This window comes from Peromyscus californicus, unplaced genomic scaffold (genome assembly GCF_007827085.1).
Source record: "Peromyscus californicus insignis strain IS unplaced genomic scaffold, ASM782708v3 Scaffold_6__1_contigs__length_162567912, whole genome shotgun sequence".
In the NCBI taxonomy this organism is placed as follows: Eukaryota; Metazoa; Chordata; class Mammalia; order Rodentia; family Cricetidae; genus Peromyscus; species Peromyscus californicus.
The window spans coordinates 73,840,521-73,862,140 of NW_026294584.1; the positions used below are offsets into that span (position 1 = coordinate 73,840,521).

Below are 21,620 nucleotides of genomic sequence, written 5' to 3' on the forward strand. Positions count from 1 at the left end.
TTGTAATACGAGTGTAAAGCTATGCATGAACTTGGTGAGACTAGCAGATGTTTGTCTTCCCTTGCACTTACAGCTGATCACCATGGGTGAATATTTTCCTAGGAGATGCTAGAAGGGATCTGGCTCACATACATTTCTATATTTACAAGAGTGGACCTTAACTGTGCCTGCTGTTAGCTATGACACTGTGACAGAGGGTACTAGGGTTAGAGGTGTCATTTCTAATCCAAGATAAAGGAGCATAGATGAGGTTGCAAAGTTAACACGACAAGCCTGGGGTTTGAATCCAAGTCTGTCTGTGTGTCTATCTGTCTATCATCTATCTGTCTCTCTCTGCCCATTCATTTTTCCCTGCACTTCCTGCCTCTCAGAAGTGGATACTTCACAGGCTGCCCAAGAAAGAGCACAGGTCCATTGCTAGGAAACAAATGGTCATATCTGGAACAAACTCACAAGTGAAGGCAACAGACACAAAGCTCCCTGAAATGGTGGACTTGGACGGGGCTCTACTATAGCTGCTGCTCCCAACTCTTGAAATACTAGTTCTTTCTGTTGTCCGTGGTCATTGAGATAATAGAGCAATGCCATTTACCTACCTGGCAAGGTAAGGCGACTTGTGGAACTAGTGCTTGGAGCGGGTGAGTCATGAGAACGCTTCTTTGTACCTATAAAGAGGAAAAAGAAGATAAGAAAAGTATAATTGTGGGTCAGCTTGGACTGGCAATATTCATCGGGGTCTGAAGATAACATGGAGAAGATGGCAGGTCAAGGTTACAGGGCACTGTGGAGTCTATGGTACAGGAAAGCCAGAAGTTCAGCTTGTGCCTTTGTAGAATTATACTCCATACCTCTGGATAGTAGCTTGGCATGCTGGATACCCATGTTTGGGCAGACCACCTCAGTATTAGTAGGGAATCTTCCTAAATGTGTTGTTTCCAGAGATGCCACTTTCAGTGTTCTAAAGTGGAGCCTACCATTTTTTAAAACCCCAGGTAGTTATAATATGTTTGTAGTGTGGGATTTACCAGTTGGGAAATTGAAAGTTTAGAATTCGGAACTGAGGAATCAAGGCTTTTGAGCTGTTTCAGTTATAGCCTTTCCCTGCTGTCAGATCTTAAGTCATGAATGGGATCTGTCTGGGTCTCAGATCTTTACCTGGAAATGAGTGAAGTAACAACTATATCCAAGTGTTCTGGCAAGTCAAGGTGTGTTAGAGCATTCAGAAACTGAGGAACAACACTTAGGCTATGGTAGTGGGGTCCTGGAGCATCCAGAAGATGGTGACTAACTCTCAGTAGGAAAGTGATTATCTTTCTTCATATAAACAGTTGAGTGCATAATGAAGAGATGAAGAGGCAGCCTCCAGGATAAGGTGGGGAAAAAAGAAAAGAAAAAGCAAACCAAAGGGATAAAATAAAGGGAGACAGAATTGTTCAGTAAAAGGACACATTTCTGACATGTATACCTCTTACACATGTACACACACCTATCCATTTATACACCTATATTTATATATAAATATATAAAGTGATATAGACATATATGTGCATATATATTATATAGTTATAAATATTTTCTGCTCAGATTTCTTGTTACTTTATTTTGTCATCCATATTGAGGAGAAAGAGGCATGGAAGCCATAATCCAGCAGCAACCCATATGATAATCCCTTCAATGGGCTGGTAGAAATGAAAAGAGAATTCTCATTGGGTGAATGATAGAGTGTTTCACTGTGTAACTCACGTTGGTCTTGACCTTAGTGTTTTTCTGTCTTAGTCTCCTGAGTATTGTATTATAGGCATGTGCCATCATGTGTGGCCGGAAAAAAATTAGGCTAAGAATATACATAAGCCAATGTTATTTCTTTTATGAGTTCCTGCAACTGCCCAATATCTTAATTACTTTTCTACTGCTGTGACAAAACACCTTGACTAAGGCAACTTAGAAAAAAATACATTTAATTTGGCTTACAGTTTCAGAGCATTAGAGTCCACAATGGTGGAGCAAAGCCATGGGAGCAGGAATAACTGAGAGTTCACATCTTGATTCACAAGTAGGAGGCAGAGAGAGAGAACAATGGAAATGGCACCAGTCTTTTAAAAGATCAAAGCCGCCGGTCGGTGGTGGCGCACGCCTTTAATCCTAGCACTCGGGAGGCAGAGCCAGGTGGATCTCTGTGAGTTCGAGGCCAGCCTGGGCTACCAAGTGAGTCCCAGGAAAAGGCGCAAAGCTACACAGAGAAACCCTGTCTCGAAAAACCAAAAAAAAAAAAAAAAAAAAAAAGATCAAAGCCGCTCGGCTGGGCCCTCCCTCTAACCCCAGAAGACTTCTGCCAAGCAGGCTAAGACCACACAAGTCAGAATAGGTGGGTGACTCACCTGCCAGTGGAACTGTATCTCTCCCTAGATTCTGCCTCCCTCCCCCAGCTCTCCCCAAAGCCACACCATCCCAGCTAGTCCCTGGTCTGCTGCTGATGGGCCTTGCTCCTAACCCCAGAGGACTTCTGTCACTGAGGTGCAGACCACGCAAGCTACAACCTGAGGATGACCCTCCTGTCCTGTGGTCAGCCCCTTCCCATCTCAGCACCACTGCTGGGCTCTGCCCCCAACTCCAGAGTCATCCCACTGCTCTGCTGTGGCCCTCACCAGTGGACAAGCAGGTGAGTCACCTGCCTATCAGCTGGACTGTGGCCACCCCTGGATTATACTCCCTCAAGACCCATACCACTGCCCAACCCCTCCCAGCTCATCATCCTCCCCATGGCCAGCCCTTCTCCAGAACTCTGGTAAACTTTATAGCCCCAGACACAGTCAACATCAATTGGAAGAACAGATGCCATAGGCACACATACAGTCCACACTAGTCAGAAGAATAGCCCAAGTAGCTCCACTTGAGGCAAGGCTGGTCCTAGGTAACCCAGAGGAAGACTCAGGCTTTATTGGAGGCCAGGCCAGATCTAGAGACACAAGAAGACTTTGGCTTTACCAGAGGCCAGAATAGATCAAGGGACTCAAGGCCCCCAAAACCCCAGTGGAAACACCCCACTGGGCCTGAAGACTCGCCAAGCACCAGAACCTTTGGCCACTTAGGCCAGAAGACCAGACAGAAAACAGAAACCAAGAAACAAAGACTCATCCAACAAAGACAAACATGGGAATCAACACCTAGACTTTTAATCATCCCAAACCCAGATGCCTACATACCAATGTAAGAAAACAATAACAGAAAGGGTAATATGTCATCACCAGAGCCCAGCTATCCTACAACAGCAAGACCTGAATATCCTAGCACCACTGAAACATAAGCAAACAACCTTAAAAATAACTTTATGAAGATGATTGAGGTCCTTAAAGAGGAAATGAAAAAGTTTCTTAAAGAAATTGAGGAAAAGACAAACAAACCAAAAATTGGAGGAAATGAATAAATCCATTAAATATAGCCAAGAAAGCCAAGAATAAACAAAAAGGTAAAGGAAACTGTTCAAGACCTGAAAACGGAAACAGAAGCAATAAAGAAAACACAAACTGAGAGAATTCTGGAAACGAAAAATCTGGGTAAGTGAACAGGAACTACAGATATAAGCACCAACAGAATACAAGAGATGGAAGAGGGACTCTAAGGTGTTGAAAATACGATAAAGGAAATAGATTCATCAGTCAAAGAAAATGTTAAATCTAAAACATTCCTAACACAAAACACTCAGGAAATCTGGAACACTATGAAAAGACCAAATCTAAGAATAATAAGAACAGAAGAAGGAAAAGAATCTCTGCTCAAGGGTCCAGAAAATATATTCAACAAAATCATAGAAAAAATTCCCAACCTAAAGAAGGACAAACCTATAAAGGTGCAAAACCTTACAGAACACCAAATAGACTAAACCAGCATAGGTAGGGGACAGTTGCCCTCCACCACACCTATCAATGCCTGTGACAGATGTGAGAACTGGCCCTAAGGTCACAAGAGCAGGAGAGCTGTCCCTGTCCCCCCAACCAGCTGCAACACTTGGGAGAGTAGGCCCTGCAGCTCACCTAGATAACACAATAGAGCCAATCTGTTGGCAGAGGTATGAGTGAACCAGCCCCGAAATTATAAGCATGGGAGAGCTGGCCCCACTACTTGTCTGTCATGTGGCAGTTTGGGAGGGTGAGAGATTGCCCCACCTCCTACCCCTTACCCCTCTCTACCTGCAACAGATGAGAGAGCTGCCTCTCCCCCTTACCAGCTGCAGCACTCAGGAGAGTGGCCCCTGTAGCTTGCCTGGGGAACACAGTAGAGTAGCCTTAATAATGTAGGTACAGGAAAGCCAACCTTGAGGGTGTTAAAACAGGAAAACTGGCCCCAACCCTTGCTCATTTCTATAAGAGGTGAATTAGCCAGGGCAATGCTGGAGACCTCACCCTGGTAGTGAGGACAGAGGAGAACTGTTAGGCGGACCAACCCTACAGCTGCCCAGGCCCAGAAACAGGGTTATGACTTGGACCACCCCAACAACCACTCCATCTATGATCTGCTGGAGCATGTGAAGAGGCTGGTCCTGCAGACCCAAAGCTGCAGGATCTCCACAATACAGGACAACAACAGGATATCCAAGAAGAGGCTTAGTGAGGGACCAGCATCAACAGTGTAGCAGAAAACAGAGACCTCAAACCAGACCAATGACTCTTTGCAATGAACACTTGCAAGTAAAGATACATGGACAAAAGGGTTTATTGAGTGACTCACTATGTCACATTGCAGCTTTCATGATGAGATTTTTTTTAATAAACCCCCTTCCTTTTCTTAAAACAAAATTTCTTTTAAATTTTGTTTTATTTGGGAGGGGAGAGTACAGGGGCAGAGGTTGGATGTGAAGGGATGGGGAAATGAATGGGATCAAGATACATGATTTATAGACACAGAGAATAAATAAAGAGAAAGTAAAAAAAGAAGAATGCAAATAGATTCATATCTATCATCCTGCATAAAACTTAAGTTCAAGTGGATAAAAGATCTCAATATGAATCCAGTTATATTGAACCTGATAGAGGAGAAAATGGGAAATAGCCCTGAATGCACTGGCACAGGAGACAACTTCTGAATCGAACACCAGACACTAAGATGGACAATTAATAAATGGGACCTCATGAAACTGAAACGCTTCTGTAAGGCAAAGGACACTGTCAATAGGACAAAACAGCAGCCTGCAGAATGGGAAAAGATCTTCACCTACCCTACATCTGACAGAGGCTTGATTTCTAAAATATATAATGAACTTAAGAAACTAGTCATCAGAAAAAACACAAATAATCCAATTTTTAAAATGAGGTATTGACCTAAACAGAGAATTCTCAACAGAAGAATCTCAAATGGCAGAGAAACACTTCAAGAAATGTTCAACATTCTTAGCCATCAGGAAAATGCAAATCACAACAAATCTGAGATTCTATCTTACACCTGTCAGAATGACTAAGATCAAAAACACAAATGACAGTTTACGCTGGAGAGGATGTGGAGCAAGGGGAGCACTCCTCCATCGCTGGTGGGAGTGCAAACTTATATAGCCACTTTGGAAATCAATAGGGCAGTTTCTCAGAAAATTTGGAATCAATCTACCTCAAGACCCAGAGATACCACTCTTTGGCATACACTCAAAGGATGCTCAATCATATTACAAGGACACTTGCTTAACTATGTGTATAGAAGCTTTGTTTGTAATAGCCAGAACCTGGAAATAACCTAGATGCCCCTCAACCGAAGAATTGATAAAGAAAATATGGTAGATTTACCCAATGGAATATTACTCAGCTGTTAAAAACAACGATATTAGGAAATTTGAAGGCAAATGGATGGAACTAGAAAAATACCATAGAGTGAGGTAACCCAGACCCAGAAAAGATAAACATGGTATGTATTCATTCATAAGTAGATATCAGCTGTAAAGTAAGGATAATCATGCTACAATCCACAGAACCAGAGAGGCTAGGTAACAAGGATGGCCCAAGGATGGTAACACATGGATCTCCCTGAGAAGGGGAAATAGAAGAGATCTCCTGGGTGAACTGAGGGTGGATTGGGATGGGAACTCTAGGGATGGATGGAGGGGGGGAGAGTACTAAAAGAGATGACTGGAAAGGGGGGCATTTCTGAGTTGGGTAGAAACCTGATGCAAGGGAAACTCCCAGGAATCTACAAGGATGACCCAAGTTAAGACTCCTAGCAATAGTGAACATGTAGCCTGAACTGGCCATCTCCTGTGATCAGATTGGTGACTACCCCAACTGTCATCAGAGAGCCTTCATCCAGTAACTGATAGAAACAGATGCAGAGACCCACAGCCAAACCACTAGGTCAAGCTCTGGGAATCCTGCTAAAGAGAGGAAGGAAAAATTATAGGAGCCAGAGGGGTCAAGAGCATCACAAGAAAACCCACAGAAACAACTAACCTGGTTTGTAGGAACTCACAGAGTCTGAACCAGCAACTAGATAGCCTGCATGGGACCGACCTAGGCCCTCTACTTATATGTGACAGTTGTGCAGCTTGGTCTACATGTGGGACTCCTAACAGTGGGAGCAGCATCTCCCTAATGCTTTAGCTGGCTCTTGGGAACCTATTCCTCATATTGGGTTGCCTTGCCCAGACTTAATACAAGGGGAGGTGCTTAGTCTTACCACAACTTGATATGCCATGCTTTGTTGATATCCATGGGATGCCTGTCCCTTTCTGAACAGAAACAGAGAAGGAGTGGATTGAGGGGTGGTGGTGGAGGAGAGGTAGGAGGAATGGGAAGAGAGGAGGGAGAGGAAAATGTGGTTGGGATGTAAAAATAAAAAAATTAATTTAAAAACCTCAAAGCCCACCCCACAGTGATGCACACTCTCCACAAGGCCATAATTTTTAATCCTTCCTAATCAGTTTCATGAACTGAGGAGTGCATATTTAAACAAATGGGCCACTTGTCCAATGGCCAATTCTCATTCAAACCACCATATTCATGCTATTAGTAAAGTCATATTTAGAGAACTGGGGTGACTAAAATTTGTGCTAATGGACAAAATTTCACCATCACAGTCCAGGTAAAGATAACAGGATGCTCTACTAAATGATTAGTATCAGAGGAAGCAGGAACCCAGAACTGGAAATGTGAGGATGAACAGTGAGTTTTTCCTATCCTAGACTATTCTGGTAAGATATAAACAGAGATAGATTTTAGATGCTGGGGACTGTTTGCTCTTTTCCTTCCACACCCCAACTTCCCCAAGATCCTCACACATCCAATATCATGTTCTCTCTCCCCTCTCTCTCTCTCTCTCTCTCTCTCTCTCTCTCTCTCTCTCTCTCTCTCTCTCTCTCTTCTTTCCTCCCTTCCTCTCTTCCTGTCTCTTGCTCTCTTTTTAAAAGGGGAAAAGCCCAAAAAGTATGCAGTCGAATTAGTGATGGTTAACTACTCTGAACATGAGGCTTGTCCTAGAGAGTGGTTAACATACCCCTTTGCCATTCTACTGAAGAAAACTGATTTTTCCTTTTCCAGTAGCTTCTTAGCTTCTGCTTTTCCATGCTGAGATTTTTGTCTGGCTTGAGTTTGTACAAGTCTTGTGGGCATAGTGTTTTGTCTCTGTGAGTTCAAATGTACATCAGACCTGTTCTGTCTAGAAAACATTGTTTCTTTGAGGTCATCTAACATCTCTGGATTTTTACAATCTTTCTACCTCCTGTTCTACCTTGATCCCTTAAGGGGAGGGAGATGTGATAAAGACATCTCATTTAGGACTGAGTGCTCCAAAGTCTCTCACTCTGTGCATTGTCCAGTTGTGGGTCTCTGTGTTAATTGCCATCTACTTCAAGATGCTTCTCTGATGAGGGTTGAATAATACAGTGAACAGTTGTTTTACTGTTACGTGAATTTAGCAGACTAATAGTAGTTAGGTTTTTATCCCCTAGGGCTCATGTCCTATCTAGTTTCAGATCCTTAGCTTTATTGAAAATGTCAGGTACTTGTTCCATCTCATGGAGTGAGCCTTAAATCCAATTTGAAAAGTGTCTGGTTACTCCCATAACATTCATGCCACCATTGCACCAGTGGGCATACCTTGCAGGCATGGCAGGGCAAGACAGTGCACAGATTCCTTCATCTTTTACTCTTGCTAAGGCCACTTCAGGTTTAACTAGAATTTGACCTTCTTGATGGAGAATCCCATGGGAAATTGCCCAGCTCTCTTCTAGAAACCCACGGTCAAAATGCCTCAGCTAACTTATCTTAGCTTCTATTAAATTGCCTACTTGTGCAAACCTCCCCCTTCAGCTACCTGCTTACCTTAGCTTCTGTTAAACTGCTTGCTTACACAAAACCTCCCCCTGTAGCTGTAGAATTAAAATACCAGTATGTGGTTTTGTCTATTTTGTATAGCACCTTCCATCACTATGAGTGGCAGTCAGTAGAGGTAAGACTTCCAGTTGATTATCAGCTCAATTTCTCCATTTTCTATGATGTAAGTATGTGTTGTCTTCAGCAATAGGGTCTTACCATCAGGTTGTGGAGGGTAGCCAACAGTTTTGACAATGACCTGTTATATTTGAGGGGCACTATGGGATCATTTAAGGCAACAACTCAAATAATATAATCTATTCATGGTACTGATGGTTTTATTTGTTAGCATATGATAGGTATTCTCTCCCCCATTATATTATGTGATGGAACAGTCCCAGGTTATGGCTCATTTTGCCCAGCTCTGGACATCTCACCTCTCCCCCAGACTCTGCCTGATGGCAGCAGCTGGAGAAACCAGGAACTGAAAACTTGTTCAGCCCATTGTCTAGATACCTTCCCTCTGGAGAGCCTGACCTTCTATCATGGCCTCTTTTCAGAGGCTACCTCTCTCCCACTAAGGTTACTGGCAGCTCCTGACAAGCAGCAAATATCCCTGGGCATGGTCAGACATGCTGTGTAGTCCTTGAACCAGGGCAGCAAACCCTAGACAAGGCTTAGCAAGAACCCTCACATCCACAGTGACAATAACAGACCCCACACAGCAGGAAGAGGAAGGTGAAGGCCAGGACCCAACCATATAAGAGGACTGACCACATTATGGTTTTTGAATGTGTAAGACTTTGGGACTTGTGATTTGGAAAGCAGTTGAATGCTGTAAGCGTGACTTAATGGGCCATCCTAAGTAGAAGCTTGGAAGACAGTAGTGCTGACAGCAATGTGGATTGTGGAGGCTCAGCTCAAGAGGTTGCATAGGGGAACAATATTAGTAACTGGACTAGAAACCATTCTTACAATATTTTGCCAAAGAATGTAGCTGTTTTCCACCCTTGTTTTCAAGATCTGGGTGCTAAATTGAAGACTTTTGGATTAAGTTCCTTAGCAGAGGAGATTTCAAGACAAGTCTATTATTCACTATGTCTTATGGTTATTAGTGATCACGCTTATGCAGGTCTACAATGAAAAAGAGCAAACAGGGCAAGAGGCAATATAAAACGCACAGTTTGAGGAGTAAAAGAACACCAGAAGATTTAATGTTGGAGATAAGTCTTGTGCTCAAAGAGACGAGAAATTTAAAGAAAGCCTGATGCTCTCAGGGCAAAATCCCTCTAAGCTAAGCTTCCAATTTATAATTAAAGGAAAGCTTATACAACAAAGGGAAGTGTCCCCAAATCAAAGTTTATACAAATGTAATACATGGATTGGGGAAGTTCCACCCCAAGCAGACAGAACTTAGCATCTTTCAGCCCTATGGTTCTGACATTAGAGTCAAGGGTAGCAGAGTAAAGAGTTTGTAGAATCTTCCTCTGCAGTTAAGGAAAGCAACTGACTGAGGCCAGGCTTGTGGCAGGAAGTCTCTTGCAGGGACTCTTGGAGAGGCCATTGCTTAAAGCTGTGAAAGTGAAGATTTGATTGTGTTGGAGACCCCAAGATGTTGAAGATGCCAGGGCTGTGGGGTGTCTGCTGAGAGCTTCAAACAGGAAGTGGAAAGCAGTCCAAGAAAGAGAATTGTGTTGTAGTCAACAGAGCTGGAAGGAGAGGGAGATCAAAGTCCTTTGACATGAGGCTTTAGACTTTGGACTTTTAAATAGTCTTGAGACTGTGAAAGATGGGGGACTTTTGAAGTTGGACTAAATGCATTTTGTTTTCTGATATGACTACAAGCCTGTGGGGCCCAGGGGATGAAATGTTACAGTTTAAATGAGGATGGCCCCATAGGTTCATAGATTTGAATGTTTCATTCCCTGTTGTTGCTCCATCAGGGACTCCGTATTCACTCTGTCAACCTTGGCGAGACTTAGGATCATAGGGCTATATGCAGAAATCTGAGCCCTTGTGGCAGTTTGAATGTAGCTGACCCTCATAATCTCATAAGAAATGGCACTATTAGGAGGTGTGGCCTTATTGGAGTGGGTATAGCCTTATTAAAGGAAGTGTGTCACTGTGGGGGCAAGCTTTGAGGTCTTTTCTCAAGGTTCCCTCAGTGTGATCATTAGTTAACTTCCTGTTGCCTCTGAGTCAAGATGTAGGACTCTCCGCTCCAGCACCACATCTGTCTGCATGCCACCATGCTCCCCATCCTGATGATAATGGACAGAAACACTGAAACCGTAAGAGAGCCACTTCAATTACATGTTTTTATTTGTAAGAGATGCCGTGATCATGGTGTCTCTTCACAGCAATAAAAGATAAACAAAAAACAAAAACAAAAATAACCAAAACCCTAACTAAGACAGCCCTTTAAGCAGGAATGCAATTTCGGCTGGCTGTGCTGGGCCTGGCACTTTGAGAGCAAATACTCAGTGCATATACTGTTTTGAGCTGTAAGGGGAGCCATGTTCCTTCTGAGCCACCAATGTGCTTTGACCTCACAGATGACATGGAATTTTAAGTGATTCCTGCCCATATATATTTAGGTTCCCAAGAAACTCAGAATTATGACTTATTGTTGGGAACTGGGGATGTTCTTTGCTACAATTTCCTGGGCTATTAGTTTTACTTTATGCCTCCACTTTTAATCTGATTTTTCTTTTTTCCCTGCCTCTGACCCTCTCTTTATATACATGTATGTATGTGTGGAGGCCAGAAAACAGCCTTGGTTGTTATTCCTCAGTACTGTCTACCTTGGCTTTAGAACAGAGTATCTCAATGGTGTGGAATTCATTGAGTAGGTATGGTGGTTTGAATAATAATCGTTCCCATAATCTCATATATTTGGATGTTTGGTCCCCTGGTTAGTTGAACTGTTGGGGAAGGATTAGGAGCTATGGTCTTTTTGGAGTAGATGTGGCCTTGTTAGAGGAAGTGTGTCACTGGGAGTGAGTTTTGAGGCTTCAAAAGCCCGTGCCAGACCTGGTATCTCTCTCTCTGCTTGCTGTTTGTATATGTATCAGCATATAAAACTCTCAGCTATGGCTCCAGCGCCATGTCTGTCTGCTTCCTGCCATGATGGTCATGGACTCTACTGCCCTCAGGAATAATAAGACCCAGATTAAATGCTTTCTTTTCTAAGAGTTTCCTTGGTCGTGGTGTCTCTTCACACCAATAGAAGACTGAAACAGTAGGCTAGGCTGGCTGACCAGCAAGTTCCAGAGCTCCACCTATCTTCACCTCTCAAGTGCTGGGGTTAAAACATGTACCATACCACCCAGCTTTTCTTTAATGTGGGTTTTGGAAATCAAGCTCATGTCATTATGTTCTCAGGGTGAGTACTTTACCAACTGTGCCATCCATCTTCCCAGCCTTTAATCTGCTTTTTTAATTTAAAGAGTGTATTCAATTTATGAAACTTTAGAATTCTCAACTATTTCATAAGTGGGTAAGATATACCAAAGAATAAGCAAGTATATTGACACAAACTTTACTTCATTTTCCTCAACTATTACGCTTTAAAAACATCAATTTCAGGACACAATTTTGATAGTCATGTAAGAGTGCTTTGTAAACACTGAGGTGTAGCAGTGTTCATTACCACTTGACTTTTATTCTAAAGGAATTTGTGTGTGTGTGTGTGTGTGTGTGTGTGTGTGTGTGTGTGTGTGTGTGTAATAATGCAATGCACATATGCAATGGAAATATGTCATCTTCGGGAAATGGGAACTTCAAAGGCAGGAATTAAACTGTTCTTGATCTACAATGAATGTTTAGAAAGTAAACAATATAATCAGTCAGCTCAGGGCAGAAATGTCACCAGGGTAGCTTATGTGACTGGTGTCTTTTGACAAACAAATGGCTCTCAGATATTTCAAATTAATGTCCTTGGCTAGTTCAGCCAAAAAGCAATGAATCCAATTATTCAAGAGACTGGGAAAGGGGCAGAGATGGAGGTGACAGCCAAGGCTGCCACCCACAAGGTGAACACACACACCTAATGAAGGACAGCCTGAGGTTAGTGAGAAACCCAAGTGATTCATGACTTAACTCAAACAACTCATTTCCATTCTACAAAATAGGGTAGCATGGCCAAGTACAAGCCTGCTGTAAAAAGAATGATTTCAGAGCCCTGTGAGTTCAAATATCATCATTATGAACAGTCTGATAATAGCAGTATTGTTATAAATACAACCAGATGCCACAGGGCAGCGTGGGTATGGAAAGGCCATGGTGGGAAAGGATGTTGACATAGTAGGCATTTTAAATCAATTTGTTTTAGTGTTTTATAAATGCCTGCCCTTAAGATAGTCATAACTTTCTGGTCACTAGTGCTTAGTATATTTGCTGCCACGTTTGTGTTCCAATCTGTCTATGGTAGCAGGCTGATATCTCAGACAAATGATCACTCATGTCGTTTTATATCCTAAAAGGAAGGGCACCAGGTTTTCCTCCTAGTTTGGAAGATCTCAAGGGGTTGTCCTCTAGGTATAAATACCCAGAGCTCATACCTGCAGTGTTAAGTGGACTCTCCCCACAGTATACCATCAGTTCTGTTTGCTCTGGTGAGACTTGATTGTCTGCTCACCACAAAGAACCAAAAATAAAAGCTTTTCACACATCAGCATTTTATGCTATTGAAATATAGCTCTTTAACATTTGAATATGCTCTGACATTAGACATGCCCAGAATATTTAACAACCTTTGACCCTATAACTGTACATTTAGCAAATTGTCCAGTGAAGATATTCCAAAGTGTGACAAAACCTAATATATGAACAGATTCATTTTTGTTATTTAAAATTAAGATGCTAAAATAAAAATATCTAACTTCATTGATCAATAGGAGAGAGGAAGTTAAGTAAACTGCACTAGAACTGCAAGATGAAATGTATTATGCTTGCACTGAAATTATATTAATGAGGAGGTTAAAAAACAGGAAAATGCTTACATGCCAATATTATATGAATGAGCCGTAATGATTACTTAAGTACACTGTATGGCCTTAACTGTGTAAATATGCACAAAGACCTTAAGGAAACAGTGGAATACCAACAGTGATTAATTGTGGGCTGGTGTAGTACAAGTGACTTTAAGTCCTTATCAATGATCCAGTAACAGCAATTTTATTATAAAACAAGCAAATCCCACAGGGCAGAAGTGCATCACTAAAGGCTATAATTTAGAAGGCGTGTAGTAATCCAACAGAGTTATTGTGCAAGAATAATATGCAGAACTACACTGAGTAGTAATTGTGTGGTACACTTCATCACCACAAGGGGGTGCCTCTTTGTGGCCACTTTGAAGTTAGCAGCTGGGTACAGATCTTATTTTAGTAAATGGCTTCTGTTCTCAAAGACAAGAATGATGACCAGACTAATGCTAGTCTATTCTGAAGAGCAGGAAAACATTTTCAAGGAATTTGAAAGTTGGTACCCAGGAATATTGTACTCAGTGAAAAATAACTTGGAAGCCGGCCTAACTCCAAGAACCTTAGCTTCTGATAATCCATTTAACGCAACCTTCAGCCCACAACAACTACACGAACACAGTCATGCTCTGTGAATACCCACCACTGAGCAGTAAAAGTAGCTGCCACTTGAGCTCTGCCCAGGATTCAGGAGAACTCGAGTGATGGAGGGGAGAGCGTGTTCTAGCAGCCCCAAATCTGGCATAAAATGTGGACCACAACAACCAACAATTACAAGAAAAAAGCAGCCTTTTTATTTGCTCAAATTCCAATGAAGAGGTTAAGTCATGTTTTTATTTGACAATTAGAAGAACATACAATTACTTATTTATTACTAGATGCTAGAGGGAATTAGACATGAAGAATTACCAAGCTCTCTGTGCAATAAAGATTTACAATAAAGAGATTTGTAATGTTCTTAACAGCAGTTTGGCACTCTCTGTTTTACATGAATCCCATGCTTTGATTTTGCATTTGGAGGTGTGATGCTACAGTGTGTGAACAACTTTGAGCGGGAAGCAGCAGCACCATAGGGAACAGAATGCTCTTTCTTAGAGTGGATGGTCCTCCCCATGCTCTGTGATACAGAAATGCAAGTTTAAACCTGCATTATGTCTGCCTGAGACTCACTCACATCAGGGAGGTACATGATACTGTGCCACAAAGTAAAGACAAGCCATTTTCTTCCCTGTCTTCTTTTTGGAAAGACATCTGCAGTATACAACCATAGGTTTCTTTCTTTCTTTCTTTCTTTTTTTGCTTGTTTATTTGTTTTGTTTTGTTTTATGTTTTGTTTTTTAAGACAGAGTTTCTCTGTGTAGTTTTGGTGCTTCTCCTGGATCTCACTCTGTAGACCAGGCTGGCCTTGAACTCACAGAGACTCACCTGGCTCTGCCTCCCAAGTGCTGGGATTAAAGGCATGCACCACCACCATCTGGCAACCATAGGTTTCTTAACTTCCCCCAACAACTATGAGCTGGGGAAAAGTCTGGAAGACTGGCTGACCACCTTCTTCAGAGTTCTGCTAAGTGTTCTCGATACTGTTTCAAGCACTCCCCACAAACCTAGCTCTCTGGATCTGAACAGCAGCAAAGTCTAAGGCTTAGGGTCTTCACTTTCCATTCCCACACAGCCAGGACCAGGGCAGCTCCCTACAAGGAATAAGTCTACAGACTCATGGTAAGAACTTCACACCCAGAGGGAAAAAACCCTGTGACAGAAAAAAAAAAAAAAAAAAAAAAAGAATTGTCCCACAGTCAAGGAAGACAATGACATTGTATCACCCTAGAAGTGCTTCACCTTGTTTTGAATCCTTTCCTCCATTTAAACTCCCCTTTCCTTGCTTCTCTTCACCAATCTACCCCTTACTCCTCACCTACCGACCCCTACCTTGCTTTTAACACAGAACACTTCCTCACTCAGATTACACTGGAAATGTGCCTCACCCCCCACCCCCCATTATTTGGTGTTTCTGTGTGCTCTAATGATACTGCAAGTAGAATGGCTTATGTGGGCAGAAACAACTAAAGAGACTTAGGAAATGACAGAAAATGAGAGACAAGAAAGGAACCACCAAGGGGAGGGCATGAAGCAGGGAGAGGATACTTCAAAAGTGATGCAGGGCGGGGTGTGTGTCGCTGTACAGGGTGCACAAGAGCTGATAAAACCCTAGCCACGATCTACAAATGAAAATAGCAAAAATATTTCAAAATTTTACAGCATATAAAATTTATAAAATATCATAGAAGCAAGGGGCGGGGAAGGAAAGTCATTCTCTACAGTCCGTTTCTAGAGTCCATCACCGGATGATATGTATGGCTGTAGATTTTCACTGTAAAGCTGTATGTATTAACCTGTGATTACCATCACACCTATCACACATATACCTCTTTGAAGACAAGAGTAGCAGTATGCAAAGCCCCCTCCCTAGGATAGAGCACACAAGGGGAGCAAAGGTAAGCAAGGCTGTGCTTCCTGAGCACTTGTTTAAAAGCCATTTCAGTCCCAGAGCTCTCGTGAACTTGCCCGTGAGTGCTTTGCAAGCATAGACATCAGCTCCTGTGAAGAACGCATGTGGGAGTCTCAGAGGCAATGGCCGAAGCTGACCACTCCAGGAAAGACATCCCATAGTGACACTGACGGAACTGTTACAGCCAACAATCACCCAGGAGTCCCCAGGAGAAACTGGGCAAGTGTGCCCTGGGTGAGCTGAGAGGTCCTACCATTCCCACTGCTCTGGCTCTGCAATGGCCACTTAGTTCCAGAACAAGTGTATCAAGGAATCCTGCTATTGCCAGTATTAACCCGCTTTCACTTGAACAAAAACCAGAAATAATGGTAATTCATCTCTAATATAGGTGCCAGTATTTTAAATGAAAATGGGAAGGGGGGATGATATAAGAATATAATTCGGACTTAATCTTTAAAGCTGACCATGAACTTTTCAGTCCAGGTCTCCCACTGCCCCTCACCACTGCTTCCTGTGAAAACAAGTTCTTATAGGTAGCAGTTCTTGCTCATCACTGGTGTTCTCCAGGAGAACATCTTCCACTTACAAATGTCCAACGAGAACCTCCCATTTTCTAACCTCACTAGACTCATGCTTGTTAACAATCTCGCCAAATCTGTAGATGGCCCTGGTTACATCCAGACTCCAGTGCCACCTCTGTGCCTCCCAGTGTCTCTGCTTGGACACAGGGTAATGAGTCTCCTGGTTTCACAGGAGCATTTGTTGCTGTCCATTACTGGCTTCTCGTTATGCTCACTTTCCTCAGTGATAATGAGGCCTTTAATCACGGATTGCTGTTGATGAATTACAAGTATAATTTCTCATTTGTTCAAGAATAAGAACCAATATAACACCATTATTGAAACATTATGTTCTGTAGCACTCGGCTCCACTGCAGCTCGGCGCTGTGCCCACCATGCGGGCAGAGTAGACTGTGCAGTGGTTTCTCATGCTGAATGGATAGTATTTCCTATTTGCTCCAAGAAAGTCCAAGTTTCAGCCTGGGTTCTAAGCAGAGTCATGAGTGTTTCAGGTAGGTCAGTGCCATCATCCTCGGTTCATCATTCTCAGAAGAACTTCATTTCATTGATTTTACTTATTTATTTTTGTTCCTTCTCAAATTTAAAGGCCACAGAAACTATTTTAATCTATTTTCATGTACTTGCTGGCTTTAACAATTTCCCCAAATAGTCTGATGTTTCCTCTCCCTTGTGATAACTAGGTATATTAGTGTAACTAGAGTATATGTCTGCTTTTACCCAGAATGCAAGGCAAGTCTCCTGAATGCAGCCATGTGGATGACGAAGATACTGAGCACATGGTGAAGGAAATTGGAACTTTGCACTGAAAGGGGATGGTATAATCCCAGCTGACAGTTCTGCTCATGCTTCCTGAGTGTTGGCTGGGTGCCAGGCACTGTGACAGACCAGGATTGTAAGTCATGCAGCGAGGGGGCAGGATCTCAAAGTTAGCATGAAGTGCCTGACTGGGAGAAAAGGAACTCCTCTGACCTCTTTTACTTGGAAAATGATGCTACACTCAGACCTCCAATCCTGGAATCTTCTCTGTCTCATTACAAGAGAGGATTTTCTGCTTTTTTATTAATTGGTTTCCTCACCCTCAGTGGGAGAACATTACAAAATGTTTGTCATTATCAAAATCTCTACTTTGACATTAACAAAGAAAGGGAAGAAAATATACATTAGCTTTCTAATCATCCATCTACCTACCTACTCCATCTATGTCTATCTATGGAAAAATGACCTATGAGATAAGAGAGAGTTCAAGCTCCCAGCTCCTGTAATATGAAGCACAAAATAGTCTCCCCCTCTTTACTCTCTCTCTCTCTCTCTCTCTCTCTCTCTCTCTCTCTCTCTCTCTCTCTCTCTCTCATTTTATGATAATAGTATCATTTCCTTCCCCTTTTTATACTTTCTGGAGGTGGAAAACAGAATGTCTGAGATTCTGCACATGAGATGAATCCATAACACTAGGTTGTCTTTGGCTTTGGTATTTAGCATGATTTTAGTGGTTAAGGGTATTAGTGTGTAGAATCTTCTCAGATGGTTTTCATAGTTTTTAAAAACCCCAAGAACAAAATGGCCTGTGGAAGAAAATGCATTAACGGTTTAAAAATGCATCTTTTAACTGCTGCCATAAGCTATTAGGACTCACAGACTAGGGAAGGCAGCTATGAGTAAGAAATAAAATACTGAATTCTGCAAGGATCAGTTACTCTCCCCCAAGATCAGCCTTCCACAGTGGCACAGCTTGGATATAGGCTTGTTTGGTGATGTGAAGATGCAGCTGAAGTGTTGGCTCCGGTTATCATGTTACACCCAGGAACAGGAAAGGCTTGTGGTTTGTTATAATACTAATGAGCATGAGGCCACTGCTTTGTCCACAGTTTCTCATTGCAACTCTGGTATGCAAGGCTGTGCTGTGTGCATAAGCCAGAGCAAGATGAGTGATGGGGGCAGTGGGATAATGCCGGTGGGATGTTGATGCTAAACTCGAAAGAAGCCATTTCAAAAAAAGTAAAACCCACAAAAAACATGCTACAGCTTTGTAATTAGTATTTCTTCCTCTGAATTCTGACCTGGAATAACTATTCTAGTGTGTTATCAGCTCTAGGATCAGTTCAGAGCACAGTAATGTGTTTTGCATGTTTTTAAACAAATGACTCTGTGTTTTTATTCAATGTGTCTTAACACTTGAGAAATTAAAAAGTAAGACTATGTTAGCAGAGCTTTTGTACCACCTGAGTGTTCTAAACAAAGTATAACGGCATGAAGCTCTCCTCCCAGTCCTTTTCAACTGATCAATGGCTAACATCAAATTTAAAACATTTCTATCTTCATTGGTTCTAGAAAAACATGGCTATATTCCTATTTCTTTTTCCAATATTGTTTAGTGTTGTTTTCTAGATTAAAAAAATGAAGCAGTGGGCATCAGTATCAACTGCCCAAGTGCTTCACATGCAAAAAATACAGGATAGATGTGAGGTAAAAGGCCCATATTCCAACGACATAAACTGGCATACACTTGATGGTGTTTAACTGACATATATAATCATTCTACCTTCAAGAACACAGTTTGCAATCTGATGACCCCTGGAATGCATGCAGCTCATAAGCACATTTTGTTTGACTGGTACAGTATAAGCATCTAAGTTAGACGCCAATGTTTAAAACCCAAAATCTCCATTCTTAGACGGTACAAATATAGCCCATAATACTGAGCTGCTGCCGCCTTATGACAGCATCGACCCCACCAGTCCTCATAGCCAGCCCCAGTCATCCCTGACCATTTTCCTCAGCAGCCACCCTCAGCACTTCCCTAGCATTCCCTTCTCACTCTTCCTCACTGTCTCCCTGATATCGAAGCCTATCCAACTGCCCCATATTGCAATAATTACATATTACATGGCTTGTTCTATTCACACACTTGATCCTTTATGTTCCCAAGCCATTTAAATATGAAATCTCATGATGTGCTGTGAGGAAAGCAGGCAGAGCAATGGAGAAGTGTTGGTGTTATGATGAGGCCAAATGTAGAACAAACAGAGAAAAGTTGTGTCAGCATCAGGTACTGTGTGTTCCAGGCAACAGCTTTCTTCACATCTTCCTGCTGAAACCTGTTTCTATGAGCCAAGAGGTCATAAGGACCACATACAGTCTTCTTTAGCTGCTAAAGAAATACCAAAAACTTCTTTCTGCAATACAGATACTTTAAAATATCTGTCTCTATACTTTTAATTTAGAAATGAAACCTACAGAATTCATTCAAGCCCATTACCTAGCTCACTTTCTTCCTGTCATTTATTCTATATGACATGTTTTCCTTTCAGAAGACACCTAAAACTACATAATAAAAAAACATTCATGTCCAAATCACACCGTGGGAGAGAAAAATCACATTTTCCTTGCGCTCCACTGAATTCCGTTTTGTTTGGCTACAGGATAATCTATTTTTATTCCCTTTCTCTGCCATATCTATTATCCTTATTTTCTATTTGTGCTATTAATCAACTCCTTCATGGTGTTAAAATCTCACTAAAATGAAAATTATTATCTGACATATCTCTCTGATTCTGTGTCCCTTATCACTTCCCTTTCTAAAAAGCTTATAAAGTAATGAAATCAACTTACAGATACACAAAAGAAGAGGACCAGGAAGTGGTTAACATTTCAGTGACCTCTTCGTGATGAAAGGTACCCAGTGAAAATACTGGGGAACCCACTGACAGTGTGGTCATCAGCTAACACATTAAGGTTTATATTCATGAATTTACAGATAATAAATTAAGCATCAAATACATATTCCTATAAGATAATCTCCTCTTAAAAGACAAACAATTTCATATTATACAAATGGAAAAAAAAACATAAGAACAAATTTTAAACCTTAAAATAAACTGGACAAAGTGAACGTTATCAACTGGAAAAAAAGAACCAGAGATTGGCATTTCATTTTAGCTGTGATGAAGGCCAGCCTGGCTGTAGCCACCATCATGAGCCAGTATGCAGGACAACATCCTAAGTTAACAGCACTAACAAAAACAAAATGGCAGTCACTGTGTGAGGGGCTTTTCCAGGCCTCATTCAGCACGTCCAGGACGTCGGGTTTTCACCAGGCTTGACAGGTGCTGTGAAAGCCAAATTATCGTAAAATGGTCTTTCGTGTTTGATTGCTGCTTTGGGGGTGGGGCCAAAACAAAACAAACCTCAAATGGGGTTTGTGTGATCAGGGAGCAAAAAATCCCCCATAATTCTAAGACCACAAGCCAACCCCTAGAGGCCCTGGGAGGAGACAGCGTGAGGGAAGGCCAAATGTGGGATGTGGTTTTGAAAGCTGTACGCCTTCCCACATAGGGGTCTTTGTGGAAGAAGAATGAAGAAGCTCAGCTAAAATGGCACGAGACACTGGCAGCCTCAGTCTATGTGAGGTCTTTTCTACTCTTCAGGATCTGAAAGAAAGAAAAGAGAAAAAGAAAGGCGTCAATGCTGCCTTCCCTCCCCTCCACCCTCAGGCCTCCGGAGAAGGAACTCTGGGGGCAAAAAAGTCAAGGAGTGCAGTGGAACACTCCAGACTGGTTGTGGCATAAAACCAGTTGGGAGCTAGGAGAGCTCCTCTCCCCAAAACAAGATTCATCCTATTCTCAAGGAAAATCTCAGCGGAAAACCTTAAGCACGGACACACGTGCAGACATAAGGGCTCTTTAAACTGAGTCTATAGGCATTCCGCTCCAGCAATGTGCTTAATAAGCCACTTTATTTTGTAACCGATAGCACAGTGGCTGATAGTCTGACCCATGAATGTCAAGGGTCAGTGGGATCAGAAGAAATCAGATCGGTCTAATCTTGTTTCCATGCAAAGAAAAACTTGCCCAGAATGTTTGCCTCATTTACAAAAGCTTACTAAAGACATTCCAGACAAGACATTCCCCAGCCCAAATCATCATGCAGATGGATCCAGAATAAAAGCCAAGGAAGAAAACATAGATGGAAACAGCATTAAATTAGTGGAAATACACAATATTGAGATTTTTTTTTTTTCACCCAGTGAACTCTATCCCACGTAACCTCATGGGTCTTAGGGAGAATTTAAAGCAATAACATCCCCTGCAAGACTGGCTGGCAATGGTGGTTCATCCTTCCCTGTGTAAAAAGCTCCCTTCCCTGCAGGGCCCTGAAGGAATGACAGTACAGAGTTTTGGTCTTCAGGAAGGGTAACAGCCTCACGGACAGAAGGCTTTGGAGGCATCTCAGGACAAGGTAAGCTTCTCCTTCAACTCTAAAAATC

At 42.1% G+C, this 21,620-nt stretch overlaps 1 protein-coding gene across 9 annotated transcripts in view; it reads right to left on the bottom strand.

Moving 5' to 3' along the window:
- Window positions 1-21,620, bottom strand: part of Pde1c (phosphodiesterase 1C) — a 621,274-nt gene that overhangs the window by 136,101 nt on the left and 463,553 nt on the right. For 8 of the 9 annotated variants that reach the window (XM_052720608.1, XM_052720605.1, XM_052720604.1 and 5 more), the window contains one exon: window positions 597-665. In XM_052720608.1, the coding sequence (XP_052576568.1) occupies window positions 597-665 (69 nt within the window). Of the gene's footprint in view, window positions 1-596; window positions 666-14,038; window positions 20,785-21,620 lie in introns of those variants that run through there. The other variant, XM_052720609.1, reaches the window with a different exon arrangement.